Source organism: Dromiciops gliroides, chromosome 6, assembly GCF_019393635.1.
Source record: "Dromiciops gliroides isolate mDroGli1 chromosome 6, mDroGli1.pri, whole genome shotgun sequence".
Lineage (NCBI taxonomy): Eukaryota > Metazoa > Chordata > Mammalia > Microbiotheria > Microbiotheriidae > Dromiciops > Dromiciops gliroides.
In genome coordinates this window covers 81,495,034-81,520,753 of record NC_057866.1, presented here as the reverse complement: position 1 = coordinate 81,520,753, position 25,720 = coordinate 81,495,034, and the positions used below count along the sequence as shown (strand labels likewise).

General features: G+C 35.4%; 1 protein-coding gene across 10 annotated transcripts in view; it reads right to left on the bottom strand.

The window, feature by feature from the left end:
- The window catches only part of BOD1L1 (biorientation of chromosomes in cell division 1 like 1), an 84,067-nt gene that overhangs the window by 35,241 nt on the left and 23,106 nt on the right, over positions 1–25,720 (bottom strand). For 8 of the 10 annotated variants that reach the window (XR_006353526.1, XR_006353527.1, XM_043969950.1 and 5 more), the window contains 4 exons: positions 21,656–21,725; positions 13,518–19,584; positions 9,896–9,960; positions 8,121–8,199 (listed from right to left, as the gene is read on the bottom strand). Coding sequence is in view for 7 of the 10 variants with exons in the window: in XM_043969950.1 (XP_043825885.1) it covers positions 8,121–8,199; positions 9,896–9,960; positions 13,518–19,584; positions 21,656–21,725 (6,281 nt within the window). In the remaining 3 variants the exon portion in view is untranslated. The remainder of the gene's footprint in view (positions 1–8,120; positions 8,200–9,895; positions 9,961–13,517; positions 19,585–21,655; positions 21,726–25,720) is intronic. The other 2 variants (XR_006353528.1, XM_043969957.1) reach the window with 1 other exon arrangement.

Below are 25,720 nucleotides of genomic sequence, written 5' to 3'. Positions count from 1 at the left end.
TATAAATGCTAGCATTATTAACATTACTATTTTTTTTCTTCTTCTTCTTTTTTTTTTTGCAGGCAATAGGGGGTTAAGTGACTTGCCCAGGGTCACACAGCTAGTAAGTGTCAAGTGTCTGAGGCCAGATTTGAACTCAGGTCCTCCTGAATCCAGGGCCGGTGCTTTAACCACTGCGCCATCTAGTTGCCCCCCTATTAACATTACTATTAACTACCCAGTGAGAAAATTCCCTCCTTCAGTGTGCACTTATGGTCTTAGTGTGGTCTCTAGAGCACTGAGTGGTATAGTAACTTGACCAGGGTGACACAAAAGAACAATGTAGTGTTCTCTCTTTTTACTGCCACTTCTCTAATGGGGAATCATACCTCTCTCCCTGTGGTTCTTTTCCTACCTTCAACCTAAAAAAAATCCGTGAATTCAAAGAGCCAACAAGGAATTTACCAATAGGCAGAAGAGAAAGTACTATAAAATCATAAATTTTTCCAAAACAACACTCTAGAGCTCTGATTTTAGAGATGCCTTTTTTTGAGTAGGCACAGAGGATTTCATTTAGTTTTTCAATGCTACAACATCATCAACTGAAATATTCTAGATTTGACTAAGCCTATTTTGATTTAAGTTCACAAAACTTGTCAATGGTATAACCAGAACTCTTTACCTACTTGTACAATTAATTTCATTTTGCTCAAATTATAAGCATACTTGTATTTAATGTTCTAAGAAATCTTAGTAAATTAAAAATCTTCTGCTTACTTACAATAACCTTCTGATAATTTAAAATTATTAGCAGCTGGATTATTTATGGACAAGTAATTTATAGATAAAAAAATCTTTTGTTTCATTACTGATTTTTTCAGTTGTACCATGTGCATATTTACAGTGAAATGTGTATAAAAAACCTAAAATTGTCCTGATGTTTAATTACAGTAATTATACATTTTTTGAGTGAATAATTATTTCTCAAAAAAGTCTAGTAATGAATATTAGTAACCAATAATTATAATATTTTATAACATCACAATTATATCATCACTTAAAATAATAATTAATAAGGAGTCTAATAAACTCCTTGAAGGGATTATGTCTTATATTCCTCTTATATTCCCTATGGTTAATAGCAAAATGTCAGGCAGATTATAGGTGCTCAAAAAGTACTTGTTATTAAATTAATTTCCATTTTGTAGAGGAAACGTTAAGCCACAAAATAGTTATTTGACTATCTTTAGGGTCATCTATTGAATTACCCAGTCTATGTGAGATTATGATATGGGCTCCTTGTTCTTTCATTTAATATATATCTGACTTTCAGCAAGTCGATTAATTTTCCTGAACTCCAGATATTTTAATCTGTAAAATAGGAATAATACCTGTCTTAATGTTAATATAGTGTTAAATTGGGGCAGCTAGGTGGCGCAGTGCATAGAGCACCAGCCCTGGATTGAGGAAGACCTGAGTTCAAATCCAGCCTCAGACACTTAACACTTACTAGCTGTGTGACCCCAGGCAAGTCACTTAACCCCAACTGCCACACACACACACACACACACACACACACACCTATATATCTATATATAGATATAGTGTTAAATTTAACATATATTTTTTAAAAAGAAATAAAAAAATAATACCTGTCCTAAGTAGTTCAATGCATGGTATGAGGATCAAATGAGATGACAGATATGAAATTGCTATGAAAACTTTAAAGCGTTATGCCAACAACCTGAAGATAACATTATGATCCTGCTCTTTTTTTTTTTTTTTGGAGAGGCAATTGGGGTTAAGTGACTTGCCCAGAGTCACACAGCTAGTAACTGTCAAGGGTCTGAGGCTGGATTTGAACTCAAGTCCTCCTGAATCCAGGGCCGGTGCTCTATCCACTGTACCACCTAGCTGCACTCCCCACTCTTTTTTTAATGGATTTTAGATAGAAATTGTCCTGGGACAATTTGCTATTCTATCATTTTGTATACTTAATATCCACTATTTCATTGTACCAGTGGGCAAAAAATGCATTATTATTGTTGCTGTTACAACTTAGATACCTAATCTGGGCCAGTTAGGTGGAACAGTGAATGGCCTTGAAGTTGGGAGGCGCCAAGTTCAAATCTCACCTCAGACACTTACTAGCTATGTGATTCTGGGAAAGTCACCTAACTCCAATTGCCTTAAATATCCGAGGCCAACTCCAGTCATCCTGATCTATATCTTGTCACTGGACCCAGATGACTCTGGAGGAAAGAGTAAGGCTGTTGAATCTGCACAGCCCTCCCTCACTTAAATCCAATGTAACAATTGGAGTGACGCCACCTGCTGGACAGTTACTGTAGGAAAGCTCTGCCATGAGGAGACGGCGACTGAGGGCAAGCCATGCGGTTTTCCTTGGCGTCAGGAAGTGACATGGGTACTGTCTATAAGAGGCAAGGCTTGCTCTCTCGCACTCTTTTCTGGAGGACCTCAGGGGAGAGGAGCTGGAGACATCGGCTCCCTGAGATAGACAGCTGAATCTAGGCCTTTCTCTCTTCACCAAATTCTTATTCTCCTTAATAAATGCTTAAAAGTCTAACTCTTGCTAAAGCTTATAATATATTGGCGACCACTCATTAGATATTTTAGACAGACTAGCTAGAATTTTAGCCCCTTACACCAATTCAGTGCAAGTCATGACATTACTCCCATGTCACGGTCCTCTTCGAGAATGAAGGACAAACAACACAAGATATCTAATCTAAAGCTTTTTAGATTTTTATTTTTTTGCTTTTAAGTATGTCTAAGCATCCCTTCCATACTTACAAACTGCTTCCTTATCGAGTAGATAATATTTTAATAGCATTGCTACTTCTATAAGTTAAAATCTTATACAAGAAAGATCTTGATATCAATAACTACAGTGATGTGGTTACTGATCGAGAACCAGACATCCTGGAGAATGAAGTCAAGTAGGCCTTAGGAAGCATATAATAAGACTAGTGGAGGTGATAGAATTCCAGCTGAACTGTTTAAAATTCTAAAAGATGATGCTGTTAAAGTGCTTCTCTCAATATGCCAGAAAATTTGGAAAACTCAACAGTGGCCACTGGATTGGAAAAGATCAGTTTATATCCCAATTATTTTTTTTAATTTTTTTTTTTAGTGAGGCAATTGGGGTTAAGTGACTTGCCCAGGGTCACACAGCTAGTAAGTGTTAAGTGTCTGAGGCCAGATCCGAACTCAGGCACTCCTGACTCCAGGGCTGGTGCTTTATCCACTGCGCCACCTAGCTGCCCCATATCCCAATTCTAAAGAAGAGCAATACCAAGGAATATTCATTATTGAACAACCGCCCTCATTTCGCATGGTAGCAAGGTTATGCTTAAGATTCTGCAAGTTAGGCTTCAGCAATATGTGAACCAAGAATTACCAGAAGACCAGGCTGGTTTTTCCAGAGGCAGAGGAACTAGAGACCAAATTGCTAACATTCAATGGTTTATGGAGAAAGCAAGGGAGTTTCATAGAAACATATACTTCTGCTTCATTGACTACATTAAAGCTTTTGACTGTGTGGATCACAACAAAATGTGGCAAGTCCTCAAAGAGATGGAAGTACCAGATCATCTTGCTTGTCTCCTGAGGAACTTGTGTGTGGGCCAAGAAGCAACAGTTAGAACTGAACGTGGAACAACTGATTAGCTTAAGATTGAAAAAGGAGTATGACAATGCTGTATATTGTCAACTAATTTAACTTATATGCAGTGTACATCATAGGAAATACCAGGTTGGATGAATCAAAAGTTGGAATTAAGGTTTCTGGGAGAAATACCAACAATCTCAGATATGCAGATGATGCCACTCTGATGGCAGAAAATGAAGAGGGATTAAACCCTCTTGATGAGGGTGGAAGAGGAAAGTGTAAAAGCTGGCTTGAAGCTTAACATAAAAAAACCCCAAACTAAGATTGTGGCAACTGGACCATCACTTCCTGGCAAATGGAGGGAGAAGATATGGAAGCAGTGCCAGATTTATATTCTTGGGCAACTGCAGCCATGAAATGAAAAGGTACTTGCTCCTTGGAAGAAAAGTTATGGCAAATCTGGACAGCATACTAAAAAGCAGAGACATCATCTTGCCAACAAAGGTCTATATAGTCAAAGATATAGTTTTTGCAGTAGCAATGTATGGCTATGAGAGTTGGACTACAAGGAAAACTCAATACAGCAAAATCAACTCTTTTGAATTGTGGTGCTAGAGAAGACGTTTAAGAATCCCTTGGACAGCAAGGAGATCAAATTAGCCAATACTTAAAGGAATTAAGGCTAGTCATTGGAAGGTCAAATAATGAAGCTGAAGCTAAAACACTTTGGCTATACAAACAGAAGATGGAATTCATTGGAAAAGATTTTGATGTTGAGAAAGATTGAAAGCAAAAGGAAAAGGGGATGTCAGAAGATGAGATGGATAGTGTCACAGAAACAATGAACACAAACTTGGACAGACTTTGAGAGATAGTGGAGGATAGAAGAGCCTGGAATGCTCTGGTCCATGGGGTCACGAAGAGTCAGACACGACTGAATAACTAACTGAACAACAATTAAAACTTTTAAAAGTGGCCAAGAAGATCAATTCATGACCTGCTATCCTTTCCAAAGTAATTTTTTCTCTACGTACTACTTATTATAATGAAGAAACTAGGATGAAATTATTGGAAAACTTAAAGATACATAACAATTCTATTAATGCAAGAGATAGTTTATATTCAAATTTTAAATGTCATAGATTGAATAGAGAAAATTCAATTTAGTCATGAGTCAAAGAACACTTGCTAATAAGCAGTTTAAAAAAGATTTAAAACGTAACTGTAATAGGATGAAGCTACTTTCTCACCAAAATAATTTTCCCAAGGGTAATCAGTACTACAGGAAATCAATAGAGAAAAAGGAAAAAAGCCAAAGAATTAGATCTAGGAGACAATAAACTATATTCTATATTGCTCTCTATATACTTGTTTGTATATATTATTCTATAAACATTTCCTAGGATGTGTGGCGTCAAAGTTCCCTTCCAACGCCAAGATTCTAAAGTGGACAGCTGGCTGGGTAAATTAATATTGTTTAGACTGTTTTGAAGAATGTTCAAAGTGATAATCCTATCATGAAAAATTAAAAGCATTTCACAAGTACGGAGAAAGAACTATTAAAAGGGTGGAAACTCAAAGTTCACAATCCATGTCAATGGTAGAACCAGAACCCAGCTTTAATTTGGTATAATGAACATCTCTCAGTAAACACAGAGAAGAAATTAAACCAAATTAAAGTTGTCTGTTTTTTAACTTTACTTCACAAATCCCTTGTAATTTTGCTTCAGATTGTATCACTCAACTGAAATTGTTCTCTTCAAGGTTACCAATGATCACTGTCAAATAGGAGGGTCTCTTCAGAGTTCTTATCCTTCTCGACTTCTCTGCAGATTTGGCACTGCTGCCACCCCTCCCAGCAGGCATCTTCTATCTTGGTTTTTATGAGACTGCTCTTTTCTTGTTCTCCTATCTATCTATATACTTCTCAGTTTCCTATACAAGATTATAATCTCTATCCTACCTCTTTGTGTGGATATATCTCAGGACTCCGTCCTGGGGGGGGGGGGGGGTGTCTGTTCTCTATACTTGCTCTTGGGTATCTCAATGGATTTCCATGGACTGAAGTATCATTTCTATGTAGGTAACTACTAGAGCTATATATTTAGGCCTAGTCTATCTCCTGAACTCCAGTCCTACATTACCAACTGCCTGATGAACATTCCCAAGTACATATTCCATAGGCACCTCAAATTCCACAAGTCCAAAACACAACTCATTCTCTTTCCCTAACTCCTTTGTTGAAATTTTTGATTCTTCCCTTTACTCCATCTCTCACATCCTAACAGTTGCCAAGTCTTGTCAATTTTACTTCCTTAACATCTTTTACTTCTGCCCCTTTCTCTCTACTTATCTAGCCTCCTGCTGTATGTAGTTCAGTTTCTTAATATATCTTGACAACTACTGTAATAACTTCCTATTTGGTCTCCCTGTAGCCATTCTCTTTCCAATCCTTGCTCCACACTGCTGCCAAACTGATATTCCTAAAGGCCTTACCTTATCATATATATGTATGCATCAATATATGACATAGTATATTTTAAGTATATATAAGCAATATTATATATAATTATATATATTAAGTGTATATATGCATACACATATATTACGTGTATAACTTCTTCATGTACTCTATGGTACAGCCTCCATGCCTTTCTATAGGTTGTCTCCAATGCTCTCTCCCCTCATAGAATCCCTAGCTTCCTTCAAAGTTCACATGTGTTTTTCCTGCTAGAAGTCTATCTGAATCCTGCTCCCTCACCCCTGCCAAAATTACTTTATATACATTTTATATTTCATTTTCAATGTGCATGTTCTTTTCCCAATAGAATATAAGCTCCTACAGAAGGATGATTTCATTTTTGTTTTTTCTATCCACAGCCTCCTGCACACACTAAGTGCTTAATAAATGCTTTCTGAAGAGATTTAATTTTTATATTACAACAAAGAATTAATTCTTCTCTGTGTTCCATTCCTGATTTCATTGACTTTCTCTACCAGGCAAAAACAGTCTCCTTACCCTGGAAGTTCCCTCCACTCTTGCAGCCCCTTCCTCTGAAGGGGTACATCCTTTCAGAACCTCCATTAAGGAAAGTGACTAAGCTGGCCATGTCTTCACTGATCTCCATTTCTTATTCTCTGGATCCCTTTTCCAGCTTCCTTTGATGTTTGATGTTGTTGTCTTCACCCATTAGAATATAAACTCCTTGCTATCTTTCTGCTTATGTTTGTATTCCTATTACTTAGCTCAGTACCTGGCCCGGAGTAAGCATTTAAAAGCTTGTTGTTGAGACAGCTAGGTGATGCAGTAGATAAATTACTGGCCCTGAATTCAGAAGGACCGAAGTTCAAATCCAGGTTCAGACACTTGACACTAGCTGTGTGACTCTGGGCAAGTCACTTAACTCTCACTGCCCCGCCAAAAAAAAAAAAAAAAAATCAAGCAAGAAAAAAAAAAAAAGCTTGTTGTTTTGACTTGAAAACAACAACCTGCATTGATATAGTACCTTAAGACCACCACAATACTTTCCTCATTAAAACCATGGGACATGGGGGCGGCTAGGTGATGCAGTGGATAAAGCACTGGCCCTGGATTCAGGAGTTCCTGAGTTTGAATCCGGCCTCAGACACTTGATACCTACTGGCTGTGACCCTGGGCAAGTCACTTAACCCCCACTGTCCCACAAAAAACAAACAAACAAAAAAACAACCATGGGACATAGGAAGCTTAGGTATTATCAGTCTCATTTTGTAAGTAAAGAAACTTGAAGCCCAGAGAGTAAGTGAATAGAATCACACAAGCTGTAAAGTGTCTTAGAAAGTAACTTCAACAAAATACTAAAAACTCTGACCTAAGCAGTTTTTGATGACTATCTATATACTTCTAGCTTTTGCAAAACCCTTCCTACCCCCATCCCCAGATATTACCAATGGCAACCATGGCAACGTTAATAGCAACCAATGTCTTTTCCATACAATGCACATAAGTACAATTCTCTTGAGTTTTTATTTCAGATACTATTTGCATAATCTGTTGTTTTCAGGTCTACCCTTCAGACCAGGGACTTGCAAATGTAAAATGAGTTAAGAATCAGTTTTGCATTTTTAGTAAAGTTTTATTATATTTTAAAATGTAAAAGACCATTCTTAGCTCACCTCCCCCAAACCAGGCTGTGGGTTAGATTTGGCCCTTATGCTGTATATTACTGACCCCTGATTTAGATCTTTGGCTAGGTTTGAAGATTTTTGTGAAAGAAAAGTCATTACTGTTTTTAGCCATGATATCAAGACATCAAATTCAAATAGTAACTTGAACCAACATTTTTTTTGAAAGAAGATCAAAGTTTTGAAGATACAGAATTTAGTAATTCTTGAATTAATTTCAAAAGCGTAGGATCCACATAATTTAGCATACATACTGTTTTTCCCTAAAAGTTTCATCTGCTATGGCTAAGTCTATATAAAAAGGGGCAAAATAAAACAAAACAATTATCATCATAATGAGATTTACCTATTTCTTCTCCTCCATCAAGGCCTTCTGGTACTTTTGAAATATACTGATTTTTCTCCTCTTCTGAAGGCACAGAAATCTAGAGATCCAAATTGAATAAAAAGTAAAATAATGCCCAAACAAAAAGAAGTCCAACTTAACTACAGTGATCACTGAAGGATCAGAAAATGATTCACAACAAATATTTGGTCCACTATTTTAACACATATATTAAAAAACAAAACTTGTAATATTGGTTCAAAAACCAGAAGAAATCTTACATTATGAAAGCAATTGCTCACCTAGTTTTCCCATGTTTCATCCATAAAAGAACATAGGATTTTCTGCTTAAGTCTTAGAAGAGTAACTTCCTGACAAGTATAGGATGGCCTTGTGCAGAAATTAAAACAAATATAAAAATCAACTAAATGCCCATCAAAGGCATGATGTTACTCTAACTGGGAGTGGGGAATTGTCATTTTTGAGAATGATGAATTATTAGGTTGTGCTGTATCTTTCTGAAAGGGAGCTTTACTTCCTGTTACAGATAATTTCAATAAGAGGATGATTTCTACATGTAAAAAAAAATTAAGTACAAAGATAGATGTTATGCACTATTTAAACATAAGTATCTATCTTGGCCCAAATAAAGACTATATACCTTTCCCTAAAACATGGCTTATAGTATAATCATGCTCTGATTGGTTTTTATCTGCCTTGGTCTTAGCCTTCTCTGGTATGAAGCAGGAGCTAACTGTGTTATGTGTAGTGTTCTTTCATCCACATCACACTGCTTTTTATGTAAGTGACATTATTAACAGCATCTTCCAGTGGGGCAGATCCTAATTTCCTTTTGCTCTTAGCCTTGACCAGGGGTAGCTTAGAAGGGGAAAAAAAATCCACAAACAACACTGACAGCTTTTGGTTTTTTTAATCACCTAGATTTCCTCTTCTGTCCTTTACATTTGCCCTATAACAAAGAACCATCCTATATAATATTTTTTTTTTCAAAAGAAAAAAGAAGAAAAAAAATTCACTAAAACTGATCATTTGTAGTGTTCCACACTTATAGATTCCCTACTTTTATAAAGTTTTGTAGGGCTAAGGTCTTCTTATATCTCTTCTTTGGGGTCAAGTTTGTTTGTAATTTTATAAATTAATTTCCAAATGTTCTGTGGTGACTTCTTTCCACTTACATTGCTGAAGTCCAAACATTTTATAATTGTGCATTTTGTAGATATTATTTGCCCGGATCTTCTTACTTTATTTAGAATCAGTTCATGTAAGTCTTTCCTTCTCAATATTCATTATAAATATGTAGATAAAAAATAAGATTCCACGTTTTTAATAGTCTAGTACTATTTCTATACATTTGTCTACCACAATTTTGTCTAGCCATTGACCAAGCAATAGGCATCTACTTTGTTTTTAATCCTGTGCCACCACAAAAAATGTTGCTATAGTTATTTTAACATATATGCAGCCTTTCTTTGTTACCCCCTTGGAATAGAAACCTAGCAGAGAAATCTCTGGGTCAAAGGTACTGACATTTTAGCCCTTAATAGGTGACTTCTAAGTCTATGCATAGCTCCTGTATCACTCAATTATCCAACTTTCACAATATATATTTTGTTAATATAATAATTGTATATAATTATCTTTTATATATATATATTCTACATATTTTTCTCTTTCAAATATATTTTATTTTAAGAGGGATAATCTATATTTGGACCAAGTTGGGTGAAATAATGTTAAACTAATATTATTAAGAATAATAGAATCCCCAGCCATACCTCAGTTTCCAAGTTAGTTTTCTGCTCTAATCCTTCCAAAACATTTGGTAGAGTCTCTCTACTGCCTAATGAAATAGAAAATATTAAACCAATTTAAGAATTTAATTTTGAAATATTTTATAAAGAAAACAAAAGCAGATAAGTTATGTCAGTAGGCAAATACAAATTTGCTTAGTTGTTTTTTGTTTTGATGAAGTATTTAAAAAGAAAATCATGGAGTGAAAATACTAATGCTCATATTTATGTAATCCTTTACAAATGCTTTCTTCAGAACATCTTTGTGAAGTTGGTGGGCATTAGGTAAATATAATTCTATCACTTTTACAGATGAAGAAACTTAGGTCCTTAAGTAACTCTTGCAAGATCACATAGCTATTAAGAAGTAGAGATGGCATTTAAACCTAGGTCGCTTGACTTCAGCTTCTCTGTTCTGGTCTCTCGACTTCAACTTTACTCTTCACTATACAATGCTACTTCAAGAAATAGAATTTAAACTGTGTTCTGAATTTCTTTTCCAAATCATACTTGGCATAAAAAGGATATCATTAAAAATTAAGTCACAGAAAGTGAGAGCCATCCATAGTGAATTTCAGGGCTGCATCTGCTGGCCTCAATTTCCTCATCTGTAAAATGGCAGATTTAGTCTACATGATCTAAAAGGTTCCTTTCAACCCTAAAATCCAACTATATTTTTTATAGTCAGAGCAATACTAATGGGACTTATGCCAGGGGAGATAATTTCCAAAGGACAGAAGTTCCCAGATAGTCTATGTGAAGATGGAGCTGGATTTAATTTACAACTATTTTCCCTCACTTTCTTCTGGACAAAATTTACTCATTTTAACTTAACATTAAACTGTTTTTCTGAATATGCAGGATGATTAAAATGAACAAATTAAACTGATCTTTACATAAATGTAGGAAATCTTCATTAACTAAAAGCCTACTAATTAAGACAAAGATTAGGATTAGGTATACCACTGAATTATGAAGAGAAGGGATTCTTTAGGAATGTATTGAAATAGTTTAAGGTATCTGAAGAAAACTGCATCTAGCACTTCAGAAATACTGACAGTTACTGTGCTAATTACAAATCACCCATATCCATTCACCAAAGCAAATTGCTCAAGAAACCCTAATATGTAACAGTATTACTTTATGATAACTATAATTCATAAAATTGTATTTCCTTTAAAAGAAATCTATAATTCAGACTATCTTTGCTTTCCATGGCATAAATTACTAAAGTTTTACTTTACATCTTAAGTATATCACAGAATGATTTTGTAACCATTTATAAGCAAACAGCATCAATTATGATTTGTTATAAAGAGAAGTAACCTAATATGTGTGTAATCGGGTGCTAGGTACAGGGGACACAAATACAAAAATGAGACAATTTTCTAAGATAAAGCATTTTCAAAGATAAATAAACAGCATATATAAAAATTTATATACAGCAACCTGGCAGGGGCGAGAACTACAAACTGGAGAAATCATGAACAGTCTATTGAAGGAGATGGCACTTGAGTTGTGCCTTGAAGGATGCCAAGTTGAAGTTCTAAAACACACATTTCAGGCCTGGCAGAGCCTGTGCAATGATATGATAATAGCTAGCATTTATATGGCACTTTAAGGTTTACAAAATATTATAAATACTATATTCCCATGTAAATACTATATTGTTTTACTCTTACAACAAACCTGGGAGGTAGGTACTATTATTATCCCCATTTTACAGAGGATGAAGCTGAGGCAAAGAGAGGTTAAGTGACTTGCCCAGGGTCACATAGTGTTTGAGGCTGGTTTTGAACTCAGGTCTTCCTGATTTTAGGTCCAACATTCTATTCACCATACCATCTAGCTGGAGATGAGAAAAAGCCTGTCATGTATAGGGGAAGCTAACTGGCCAGACTGAGAAAATGAGAGTAATACACAGTAAGCTTGGAAAGATAGGCCTGAACATATTGTAAAGGGCTTTAAAAGCCAAAGGGAGAAATCTGTATTTTATTCTCAGAGCTGAGGAGCTCATCTCTTAATTTACTAAGAAAACTAAGGCTGTTTGCTCTGATCTCTAAGTACCCCCCTCCCAGCCACCACCCCCTTTTCATCTTAAAATTTACCATCCAACTACATTACATGTGCCCTTGATATGATCCCTTTTAGTCTTCTTGAGCAGACAGCCCCTTCAATCATCTACTTTTTCTAATCTTCAACCTCTCCCTATCTACTGGCTCCTTCCCTTTAAAAATATTTTAAAAATACTTTATAAAAAATAAGCCTCTTTCACCCTTCACAATCTGGCTTCCCATATCAATCAACTGAAATAGTTCTTTTCAAGTTACCAACTACGAAAACAAAAAATATTTATTTTTTTGGTTCTGTCTACACCAAAAAAAGCACATTTCTATACAGTTAACACACAAAAAGAGACTACATAAGAAATGCTTGCTTTGGGAAGAATGCACAATAAATTCCATGCTAGTTTCAAAACTGTCAGTCCGGCTTCCTTCTGTTCTCTTCTGTGCCATCTCTGAAATGTTTCAATGGACCTCTTTTTTGGAGTATCGTAATTGCTACATCCACCTCCTTCCCCACTCCCACCCATTTTAAGTACAGAATCTTTGTATTTTATAAAATGCTTTTTTTATAGCCAGATCTAATTTGATTGTCAAAACAATCATAAGGTAGGCAGAACAAGAGTTATGTTACAGAGTGGCTAAGGACTTGCCTGAAGTCGCACAGAACATAGTACTCAGAACTTGAACTAGGTCTCTTACATTCCAAGTACAGTGCTTTGAACCAATCACCACTGAGAAATAGGGTTAACATAACTTTTAGGTTCACTTTATGACTCTCAAGGCTCTATTTACAGGAGTCCTGAAGGGGATGTTAAAAGAATTTTAATGTTGGAAACTGTTATACAGTTTGACATTCAAAAGTGATGAAACAGAAATATTATATAACTGGAAACTAGCCATGTAATAACAACTGACACTCCCAACTCTGTTTTCAAAGAACAAGACATATATTACCTCATTTAATCCTCACAACAGTAGGTGTTATTATTTGTATTTTAGAAATGAGGAAACTAATCATCAGAAAAGTAAAGTGACTCACCCAGTGTAACTCAGTTAGTATAGAGAATAGTAGAATGTTAGACAACATTGCAAAGGACCTTAAGGGTTTTCTAGTTTAATTCCATCATTTATTAAGAAAAAATGGGGAATTAGATGTTAATTTGCCTACACTTATACAGTCTACTAGTGGAAGATCAGACTAGGTCTCCTGACAAAGTTCAGTCTTATTATTTCAAATGGCTTTCTGCAGTCTGGTATGTTTTATAAAGTGCTCTGTATCTTAGCTAAATGATGATATAAAAATTAGCAAAATTCTTTTAGTTATATTTTAAAAAGTAGTTGTCATAGTGGATACAGTGCTGGGTTCAGAGTCAGGAAGGCCTGAATTTGAAATCTACTTAACACTTTTAAATTGTATCAGCCCAGATGAGTCATTTAACCACTGTCTAACTAAGGCAAGTTCTTAGGTCTTGCTAAGTCACAGACAGCTGCAGTTTACTAATAACATCAAAATTTTCCCCATATTCTAAAAATATTCTTACCTGTACCATGCACATCTTCTACCGAAGAAATGTTAATTCCAAGGGTTTCTTCCACCCTGACTGACTTTATGCCATCATGGTCACTATTTTTTTCTACTGTAGCTTCAAAAATTAGTTCAGCATCATGATTGCTATTTATAGTTGTGTTGTTATCCCATTTAGAGGCTAACAGAGGGGCTTGTTCACCAAAAGGAGAAATTCTGGCTTTAGAAAGAATAATTTCTGACACTAAGTCACTAATACACTCAGGGTTTTCAGTTTTCAAGTAGTCACTGTGCTTTACTTCCTCAAAAGGGATACCAGAAAGCTCTGCTGTTATTTCTTTGGAATCTGGTATATCTTCAGCTTTTTCAGCACCGACATTTAGTACTGCAGAAGAACAAATACTGACAATAGAATCTTTAGTCATATCCTCAGACATTTCTTTATGTCTGCTCTGATTCACCAATGAGTTCTCAGTTGTCTCTGTAACAATGGTTGAGGTATTCATTATTGAACTACTTGTGGCAGCACCATTTCTAATTTCCTCATCTCTATTATGAATACTTTTGTCTTCTATATTTAGAGTGCTGAAGGAGCTATCATTTTTTTCTTCATGTGTGAGTTCATTATCTAAAGTACCCTCATATTCTTCTATGGAATTTACTGGTATCACTGGGCAGGTCTCCTTTTCTTTTACAATTGGCCTAGGACTTTGAGAGTCATCATTTTCAGCAACTATGCTTGGCATGGGGACCTCACATTCTCTCACTTTTTCAGGTGACACCACAGAAGAACTCTCATTTTCTTCAGCACCTATTGCAGTAGGTTGAGTCATTTCCTGTTTGTCTAGGCTAGTTACAACCACTATGTATTCCTCAGTTGTGCTCGTGGAGATGATGGCACCATCATTTATTTCTTCACCTATTGTGGGAGTAAGTCTATTCTCATTCTGTGGGACTGTACTGGTCATTACTACCTCACATTCTTCAGTAGTGCTTGTGGAGATCATAGAAGTATCATTGATTTCTTCAACTATACTGGCAAGGGGATGATCTTTGTTCTCTGGGACAGCACTGGACACTGGGCCCTCACAATCTTCCCCTGAGCTGGTAGAGATTAGAGCACTCCCATCTTTTTCCTCTATTATTGTGGCAGGATGTTCATTTTCCTTTTCAACAACCTCACTAGAAACAGGCCCCTCACATTCTTCTGTGATACTTGTAGAGATTAGTGCACATTCATCTTTTTCATCTTTGCTAGTAGAAGCAAGTTGCCTTTCAAGTTCTGTGATTGCACTGGACATAGGTGCCTCATAATCTTCAGCAGCTACAAAGATGATGTTTTCATTTATTTCTTCAGTTGTAGCAACAGGGTGCTGAACCTCATAATTTTCCATAGTTGCACTGGACATAGGTGCATCAAACTCCTCCACTATGCTTGTGGAAATCATAGCACACTCATCCTTTTCCGCTTTTCCAACAGCAGGAAGCTGACTTTGATCTTCTATAACTGCACTGGGCATGGGGGCTTCAAATTCTTCAAGTTCTATAGCAATCCCATCATTTTCTTTGATTCTTGCAGTACTACAATGACCATCATTACCTTCTACAACTGTACTTAGTAAAGGGATACAATATTCATCTGAAGTGCTGGTAGAAATCATCAAACCTTTACTCTTGCTTTCGCTGCCAGTAGAAATACTTTGATTTTTGTTATCCTCACTGGCCATAGTGGATAGTTCATCATCTTTTTCACTTGCTGGAAGAATGTGTTCAATTTCATATTCTGGGACTGCTTCAGATACTAGAACCTCATCACTTTCAACTATGCCAGTGGAGATTGTGGCATATTCATCTTTTTCTTCACTAGTGAGTTGACTATCATTGTTATTTGTAGCTGCACTGGTCATGGGGCCATCACATTCTTCTGTATCCATAGGAATTAGTGCCATGTCAGCCTTTCCTGAAACTGCACTGGTTACACTGCTTTCAACAATCTCCTTGACGCTGGAGTATATCATCATACCATGTTTCATTTCTTTGTCTGCATTAGTCATACTATCAACCCCACTTTCATTTGTATTTACGATAGCAGTGCCTGCCTCAGCTTCAACATGCTCAACAGCAGTACAGATCATCAAGTTTTCACCTTCTTCAGCACTTAGACAAGTTAGTGCATCTTCAACCTCTTCCTCTATTCCTGTGCAAGTTAAAGTGTTCCCAACTTCATTTCCTCTCCCTGTACTAGTAACAACACCCTCATCCTCTTCATCTTCTTCTTTTGCACCGGTGCTGGTCACAATGCCCTCGTCATCACATGGACCAACAGCAATTAGTGTGATATTAGTGACTTCTTTGGCCACTGTGCTATCCATTGTGCTCTCTCCATTTTCTTCTGATTCAGAGCTTATTGGAAAGCCTTCACTGCTATCTTCAGATCCTGTACAACTTGCTGCTCCCTCTCCTTCTTCTTCTGTTATTCCTGTGCTGGTGACTGCACTTTCACCTTCTGTACCATCATTTACGGAATCTTCACCTTCTGGGTTGGCAATAATACCAGCTGTGGCATCATTATCTATTACCATCACACCAGCACCAGTAACCATGCTCTCTTCCTGTGCCTCTGCATCAGTCACGGAGCAAATAATAAAGTTATCACTTCTTCCTTCCAGTCCTGTACATGTCACAGTACCCTCAGTTTCTTTTTGGGGACCTGTTCTAATCATACTTCTCTGGAATTCATCTACATCTTGACTACTTAAAGATCCCTCTGTTACTTCTGTGCCTGCACTTGTTACAGCTCCATCACTTTCTACTTCACTTATGCATGTAACAGTATCTTCAACTACTCCCAAATTTCTGCTTGAGGAACCATTACGTTTCTCTTCAGAGCCCGCACTTGTAACAGCGTCATCTTTTTCTTCAGTCTCAGCACTATTTACATCAATTTCCATTTTTACTGTCTGAGCTCTGCCAGAGTCTTTATCTCTTTCTTCGGCATCAGTGCATTCTCCACTTTCTTCTTCCTTGGTACTAGTGAGTAAAGTTTCACTTTCAGCAAATCCTTCAGTGACACCACCACCTTCTTCAGCTGCTGCAACAACAGTACATTCATTAGCTTCTGCTCCCATAGGAACATGATTATCTGCAGGGCATATACCTGTTACAAAGCCTTCGTCTGCTTCAATACTTGTACAAAATACAGTGACTTCACTTTCTTCTCTGTCAGTGGAAGTTGCTGTGGTATCACCTGCCTTTACTGAGTCTATGGTAACTATGTTATCTTTCTCTTCAGTACTGGTGGCAATAACAACTTTTTCCACTTTACTAATCCCTACTGTAGTGATTTTAGTTGTTTCTTTTCTTTGGTGTAAAGGAGTGAATCCATGAACTCCTACACTAGTGCCTACTTCACTGTTCTCATTCTTTTCTTCAACATCAGTTATCACGTTTTCAGCTGCTTCTAGTCTTCTCATAATTAGAGTGTTTATGCTTGGATTTTCTGTAGCTTCAACACTTATAGTATCTTTTTCTGTAGTAGGCTCTATCACAAAACCAACATCACATTCTTCCTTCTTGTCATTATCTACAACAACATTCATATCCTGTTCTAAACTATTACCTAGAATTATACCATCATTTTCCCTATCAGTTACTTTTGTCAAAACAAATTCTGTGGTGTTAACATTCTCATTATTTAAAATCATATCAGTTTTCAAGTTATCTTGAGACACTGTGCACTTTTCGTTTTCTTGTTCACTGTCTAACATAGCTTCCTGATCACTTTCTTTAACATTTTCGATGGTAATGCTGTTTTCTCTTGTTGGCTGACTTGTGAAAGAACTGTCACCATGTTCCATGTTGCTGCTACTCAACTCAGTGGTTTCAGATTCCCTCATATTCAAACTTGTCCCCAAAAGAGGGGAGTGGTCTACATATGAAGTGTTTGCTGTTTCACATCCCAAAAGAGTTCTTTCCTCAGCTAATGAACTTCTATCTAAATTATGAGAGTCTTTTTTAGGTACACTAGCTGTAGAAACTAAGCACTGTGAGGAGTTTGTGTTTATGGAATGTTTAAGGGTTGATTCTCCTTTAGTAGAAAAACTGAGTAGAGTAACACTTTCCTCATTGGGTTTGGTTATACTTGTAAAATTCTTCTTAATGTCAACATTTTCTGAAGGAGCATTTTGCGAAATTTCATGACCGATTTCAGGGTCTATATCCATTTGATATGCTTCTTGCTGAATAGATTCTCTCTCTTCAGAATTTTGGTTGGATACAGGGCCTGGTACATTTGTTTTCTTAGCAAGGTTATTTTCATGTTCAGTATTCTTTTCAGAACTAAAGTCAGATGTTGATTGATATTCTGATTTAAAGGTGGAATCTACTGATTTTAGATCACTTGAAATAGTTCTTAATTCATCACTTGTAACTAGGGATGAAGTTTCAAGTTTCATGATGTTTTCAGATCCAATTTCTTGCCCTGAGTCAACACTGCTTTTGTCTTGTGTTTTAGAGACTTCAAGAACATTTACAAAGGTTTGTTCTGCATCAACTTCCATTGGCTCTTGCCCAGGAATTAATAAATTATCACCACTCTTTCTTAGTTTCTGAAGAGAGGGAATATTGTCTGTTGATAACTTTTCCTCTCCTTTAGTTGATTCTTGTGAGGATAAACTTCCTCTCCGATTTTCACATAGTTTTCTACTTAATTTTTTTTCCATGACTAAACTACTGCTTTTAGCCTTTTCATTATTTTCAATTTCTTTACCATCCTTCTCTTCTGATCTATTTTCTTCCTTCTTTTTAATTTCCTTACTACCATGCTTTGAACTCTTATTTTTGTGGACTTCTGATAATTTCCTCTCAAGCCTAGAAGTCAAATCTTTATCACTCTTGTGTTTTTCTTTTGTCAGTGCCTTTTCTCCCAATGATAACTTAATCTTGTGACTAGAATCTTTCAGTGAGCTATGTGTAGATGAGGAAGAGCTTTCCAATTCAGATTCAATACTAGTTTCCTCTAGAACTTTATCATCACTTTTGGATTTTCGTTGTTTGTCAGTGTCACTTTCTTCTAACACTTTTTCTTTGTCAGATTTCTGAGTAACTTGTTTTGTGACACTTTCTTGTAATTCTGCTTCATTTGCTTTTGATGGCTTATGACTTTTTGATTTAGATTTTAATAAAAATCTATCTTCAATTAAGCTCTTTGTTCTTCGTCGCTCCTTGTGAACGATGTCTTCTGTTTTTAAATTGCTATCTGAATTAGTTGATTCCATATCACACTTATCTTCTGAGTAATTTTCATTTTTTTTCTGAGTTGTATAACTGTGCTGTTTGGAACTTTGGGAGTCTTTTTGAACTTTAGAATCACTTGACCTTCTTACTTTGTGTTCTGATTTAACTTTTTCAGTTGAAATATGTCTATCTTTTTTGCTATTTTCTTTACGTAAAGTTTCATCAGTTTTTATAGTATATTCAGAAACTGTTTTTCCATCTTTGCTAAATACTGATATTTTCCGTTCATTCTTATGTTTACTTTTTTTGTCAGATTTATCATCAGAAATCTTTGGTGGTTGACTTTGCTTTTGAAAACTCTCATCTCCTTTCAAGACTTTCTCAGGAGCATGGAGTTCAGTCTCATCACCTGTTTTATGTACAATGTCTCCTTTATATTTATGTTTTGTAGACAATTTTTCTTCCGATAGAGTTTTTTCCTTTTCAGGCTTTTCTTTGTTTGACCTCACTTCCTTCTTAGGTATATTTTTTAAATGCTGTGATTCAGAATCATCTTTCTTAAGATGCTTTTCATTTTTGAGTGTACTTTTTTGCTTCTGAGTTTCTTCAATAGTCATCTCTGATTTTTCCAAATGTCTTTTGGCATCTCTTATGTCAGTGTCTTGCTGTGCTCCTTCCACTGGATAGGAGGCAGATGTCCGTCTTTTCAGTTCCTTTTCCATTCTGGATTCACTTTTGTTTTCGTCTGCTGAATGTAATGACTCAGAAAGTCTTCGGGCAGGTTTACTTGGGTCACTTTTTGTATAAATATGTTTCAGTTCCTTTGATGAGGATACCTTTTCACAATGCTATAAAAGAAAAAAAATATATGAGATACTTTTGTCTTGAAGACTCCATAGGTTTAATTGTGAATTCCCAAATTAGAGAAGCATTTTGGTGTAGTCTTTAAAATTGAAATAATACCAGTAGTTCCTACCTTTAAAGATTGTTTTAAAACTCAACTGAGATTTTATCTGTGTATACATATATACACACATTATATGTAAATTTTTCAAACTTGGAAGTGTAATATAAATGTCAGTTTTGATTAAGAATCCAAACTTATAAAATAGCTAATATTTATTTAAAACTTACTATGTTCCATTTTGTAGATAAGGAAATTGAGGCAAAAAAACCTTAAATGAATTGCCCTGGGTCACACTGCTAATAAGTGTCTGACAAGGAATTTGAACTTAGGTCTTCTCAGGCTAGATTCGAACTCAGGTCCAGAACTCTATCTGACATGCCACCTTGTTTATTAATTTGGATGTTTGAAAGTGTTCTTCCTTGCTCCCGGCTGTAAGCACTCTTCTCACATCTAAATCAGTCTATCTACTAAGCTATGTGTTTATTTTTTATTTATTTATATTTTTTATTTACAGTTATCCCTTCCACATTGTGGGGGTGGGGAGGGCTGATACCCACTGTGATTTGGAAAATATGTGTAAAATTTTTTGGCCCTCTCTTTGTTCAAGAGAAGAAGTCTGACTTTTTCCTTTTTCTTTTATGGTGTATTTATAGTACCTTATCGTATAATTGGGGTTAAATACTTGGTCATAGGCTCTGAGTCCTCTGCTAGCCTTCATATGTGTGTGGCTTCTGCAAAACTCCTCCAAAATTCCCATTTAATTTCTTATGGTGACCCAAGAAAAATTGGAACCTCAATGGGGAAAGTCCAGATGTGGAAGGGATAACTGTTCATGGTACCTGTTACCTATTTAATCTTGGGAAAGTCAGTAATTTTTCTTGGGCTCAGTTTCCTCATTTTTAAAATGATAGGCTAGATTAAGTAGCTTCTGAAGTTCCTTTCAGCTCTAGATCTATGATCCTGTTATTATTCTCCCACTGAGGGCTTACTCAAAAGGATATATGCTTGACTGTTTTGGTTTTGCTTCCCTAGCTCTAGCTCATCTATACTAAGTGTTTAGCAAATGCTTGTTGAATTCATTGAGATGGTAAAAAGTGTTAATTAAAGAAAATTCATTTCAATATAATTTGAGTATAGATTAAAATAAAAGCGAATTCCTTTTTCAAGTGCCAGAAATTTGGGAGCAGTATTGATTTAATGAGCAGTTAAGATTTATTTGTTTGTAGCAGAAACATTCTCATACGGTATTATCTTAAAGCCTTTAAGAAGAATTCTTTTCTCTCTTAAAACACTACCTCCTTTCTAACCAAGTTTTAGGAACAAAACAACATGGGGTGGGAGGTGACAAGGTGTTAAACCTGTCCCCTTGCAATTTTTTACATATTACTTATTTGCTTTTACAAACATTACTAAGCACAAAGTAGTTATTTAATACTTGCGGACTCATCTTCTTAAAGGTAGAACAAAAGTAAATTTCGTCCCTCATTCATTATCAAAATTTGGAATTAATTTGATCTCATAAAACTTATTAATTTTATTACATAATTTCTAGTCAAAGTATTACTTTCTTTAAAGAACTCAGAATCCGATTTTAACAAAATAATATAATAAATATTTGCAAGATAGTAGTGATGATGCATTGATCTTCATACAAAGAACTATATTTCAATTTACTGGGCACAATTAAAATTTCTGTCTTAGTACATATAATGAGTACATTGAGATTTTTTTACTTTTAGACGTTTATAAGACATTTTAGTTACATTATTACAAACAGCATTGTAAGTATCTGTTCAAAAATAAGGAAAGAGTAGAAGTGAACTAAGTCAAAAACAAAAACATATAAAACCCAACATCATGAAGATATACCCAACATTGCTTCCTGAGAAAATAGTTTAATATGAAAAAAATTTTAACCTAAAAAGGAAGAGTCACACTAGTTTTCTCCCCAAAGTTGTTGTTGTTGTTTTTAATAGGGCATTAAAAAGAAGCTTTAAAGGGTTATGACATACCTCATTTGTTTTTAATGCTTCTTTGTGGTCTTCTTCAGAATTCTTCTTTTTAGAATTATCCTCGGTGTGCCTAAATATTGAAATAATGAAGTGAAATGATAAATATTAATATAGTTTCTAATCAGAATTGTTGCAGTCCAAAAACTGAGTTTAAAAATTATTGCTAGATTGGTTAAAACTAAAATAGCACCTCTGCTCTTTCAAATACTGCTATGATGGCAAACAGCATGACAAAGTTAAAAAGCTCTAAGATTAAAGACCAGAAATGTAACTTCAAGTTTTAGTTAATCCTTCCAGTAATTCATTTAACTTCTCTAAGCCTTTATTTTATCTGTAAAATGGTGATAAATTATGACTGTCATACTATACCTCACAGGGTTGTTTAAAAAAAAAAAACACACCACCACCACAAAATCAGACCAGTTATTCAGATTTGGAGAGTCTAGATAGCTAAGGTTAAACACAGGAGATCACATAATCTCAGTGCAGGAAGGAATCTCAGAAACAATTTAGTCTAACTCATATCCGAACAAGAATCCCTTTATTACCAAGATTAGCAAGTAGTCATTAAGCCTTTTCTGAAGCTTTCTGTTGAGGAAAACTTCTAGCACTATCTCATAAAGTAGTCCATTTCAGTTTTGTATAGTTTTAATTTTTAGGAAGATTTCCCTTATAATGAACCTCAATTTGCCCCTGCCATTGTTTTAAGTTCTGCTTTCTGAAGCTAAGCAGAAATCATTAAGTCTTCCACATGACAGCCCTTCAAATATCTGAAATATCTTTTGACAGTTTTGTCATCAGTACTTTGTCTTCTCCAGACAAAATACTTAAATCTTTTAGCCATCTGTGGGGGCTATATTGGAATGGGTTAACAAAATATAGTATGATTTCTATACTCGAACAATCAGAGCTGTAGCCAAGATACAGAAAATGGGTTAACAAAATATAGTATTTCTGTACTTGAGCAACAGCCCTGGCGCCATGTTGCTGGTCTTCCAGCTAATGACACAGGGCCTGTTGTTCAACTACAGAATTCATACTATATTTTGTTAACCCATTCCAATCTAACCCCCACAGCCATCTTCATATGGCCTCATCTTAAGGCTTTTTAGCATCTTGTCTGTCCTCCTCTGGATGCTCTTCAGTTTGACAATGCTCTTTGATATGGAAGACTTGACAAATAAACACAGAATTTCACATATTTTCTGACCAGGCAGAGAAGGACTTGAAGCTCTTTAGTTCTAGACTCTTTGCCTTCTTTCTTGACTCAGTCCACAATTAACAGTAGAGTTTTGGTCTGTTATTTCAGACTACCCACTGACTTACACTGAATCTGCACACTAAGTCCACAGATTATTTTCAGACAAATGGAGCCATGCCTATGCCAACTTGTACTTGTGAAACTGGTTTTTTGAATAAATGTATAAGACATATCAAATCTCTTGTCAGATTCAGTTCTAAGCTCTAGTCTGCCAAGATCTCTTTGGATCTTGATACTGCCATCCAATGTATTAGCTATTTTCATCTGCGTGACACCTGAAATGCCATGCATACCAAGCATGCTACTTTTTTATAAAAATCATTAAGAAAAATAGTTAAACATATAGAATCAAGGACCTACCTGGGGAACTCTACTATAGACCTTAAACAAACAACCTTCTATGAAGCCAATAATGACTAATTCTTTGGCTCTGACTACTCAAGTCAATTCCAAATCAATGTAATTTAACTAGTCTATATTTCTCCATCTTGTCCATGAGAATTTCATTAGAGGCTTTGTCAAGTGCTCTGCAAAATGTAAAGAAATTATATCTACAAGACTGCCTTGATAAATGGGTCTTAGAACCTTGATAAAAAGGGAAATTAAATGAGTTTGACATCTGTTCTTTTTAGCTCTTTGTGATTCCAACCTTCCTTTTCTAGATGATTACTAAATATCTCTTTAATAATATGTTTTAGATTTTTGCCTCAACTTGAAATCAAACTCACTTGCAATGGCAGAATCTACCTTTTTTCCTTTTTTGAAAATCACAGCACTTGCCCTTCTCCAGTACTGTGGCACATCTACTTACCATGAGCTTTCAAAGATTACTGACATTTTTCTTCCTTGTGCCCCCTGGGACATGGAGTCTTGTGACATGAACTAATAAAGTCAAGTGCTCTCTTGCTATCTCCTCACTCAAACACAAAAATGGATCTATGATCTCAACCTGATTGTTCTCTCAAAGGATGCAAACTACAAACCATCAATGCCTTTCCATCAATGCAACACTTGTCATGTCCTACTATAAACTCACCACTGGGTATGTACACTAGCTGGATGTCTTCCTCAATTTCTCCCTATTTATCTTAGTCACTTTTCTCTGGTTCTTTTTACTCCTAGGATTATTCTCTTTGGCAGAAAAAAGAAGGAAATTCAGAGTTTAATAGTTCTATGTTCTCTCCATTATTCATTATCTTTTATGTCTCATTTATGACATTATCATTTATGTCTTTTATCATGTCCCACTCACTCCAAGCAGCAGTGTGATACTTTTTCTGATCCTCTAAGAACAAAATAGGTTTAAAAAGTCCAAAACCCTTTCACTGTTTTTATCATTTCTCAACAGATTCATATAAGTTTTAGCACTTTAGACATGACTTTCATAGGGTTATTCTATACTCCTATATTCATTCACCTTCCCCATTTGTCTTAAACCAAAACCAAAATAATAAAAGTAAGTTGGTTTATGAATTTTCTGTGTATCCACATTGGTCTAGTTATACGATGTCTCTCTCTTCCTTACTGTTCCTTTTGAGTCATCAGGATTTAACTCTTGAGACCTTTCCATCCATACTGATTAGATATTTAATAACATCAACTCAGTAAGTCTTACTTAGTTTTAAGTACATCATTTTTAGCCAAATTCCATTTTAATTTTTGTTGTCTGTTGAAACTGGCATTATCATTTACTTTGGATAGTTTCTCCGATGGTAAAATGCTGCAAAGATCAAAATGACTATCCAAACAGAATAGCCAAAGAAAGTCACAAAAGACTTAGTATACTTCTATGGTCTTAAGTTCTCTCTAGAACTATCACATGATCTATTTCAAAGAGCTATTTATTTTAAAATGAATCTTTTAAATGTTAGACCTCCTAATTAAGTGAAAAACAATGATTAGTAAGAACGGTGATTAACCTGATCAGTAAAATATATTAAATTTACTTAAACCTAATTCCAAGTAAAGCTATTTTCTTACTATTTCTTCTACCTGGCCTATGATGCATATCCTTAACAACGACCAAAAAGCAATAAAAGAGAACTGGATTTAGGGTTATTAGTTTAAAAAAAAAAGGAAATGAAGGAAAAGAATAGTAAAAAGATAAGATTAAGAAAAGAGGCTTGCTAGTTTTATAGGAGTACTGAACTTGAAGCCAGATGACTTGGGTTTAATTTTGGCACTACATTAGCCTTCAACAAGTCAGTTTCTGATTTTTTTTTTTTTTTTAGTGAGGCAATTGGGGTTAAGTGACTCGCCCAGGGACACACAGCTAGTAAGTGTTAAGTGTCTGAGGCCGGATTTGAACTCAGGTACTCCTAACTCCAGGGCCGGTGCTCTATCCACTGCGCCACCTAGCTGCCCCATAGTTTCTGATTCTTAATCTTTGCTATCTTATAAGGTTTTACACACACTGTTTTGCAAATGCAATCTGGAGGGGGACTTGATACTACTGAAATCCTAGATCCTTTATTTATGGAAGCATAAATATAACCTATTATTATCAATAACCATAAATAGTGCAGGTATGTAATACTGCCTTGCTGAAATAAGTATTATACTGAATAACTAGAGTAGCCTAGATACTGGCTCAACATGGACCAGTTTATTTTAGGTTCTTCATAAATTACACTAGCAGCACACAAATTAAAGGGAATCACATTATTAATAAAAATCAAAAAGTAGTTTTTTTTATCTTTAACTCTGTTAAGTTTGTTTTCAATGAAATATGCTGTAAGATGAAGTGGTACCATGGAAATATATGATATTAGTTAGTTAGTTAGTTAGATAGTATAGTTTACATT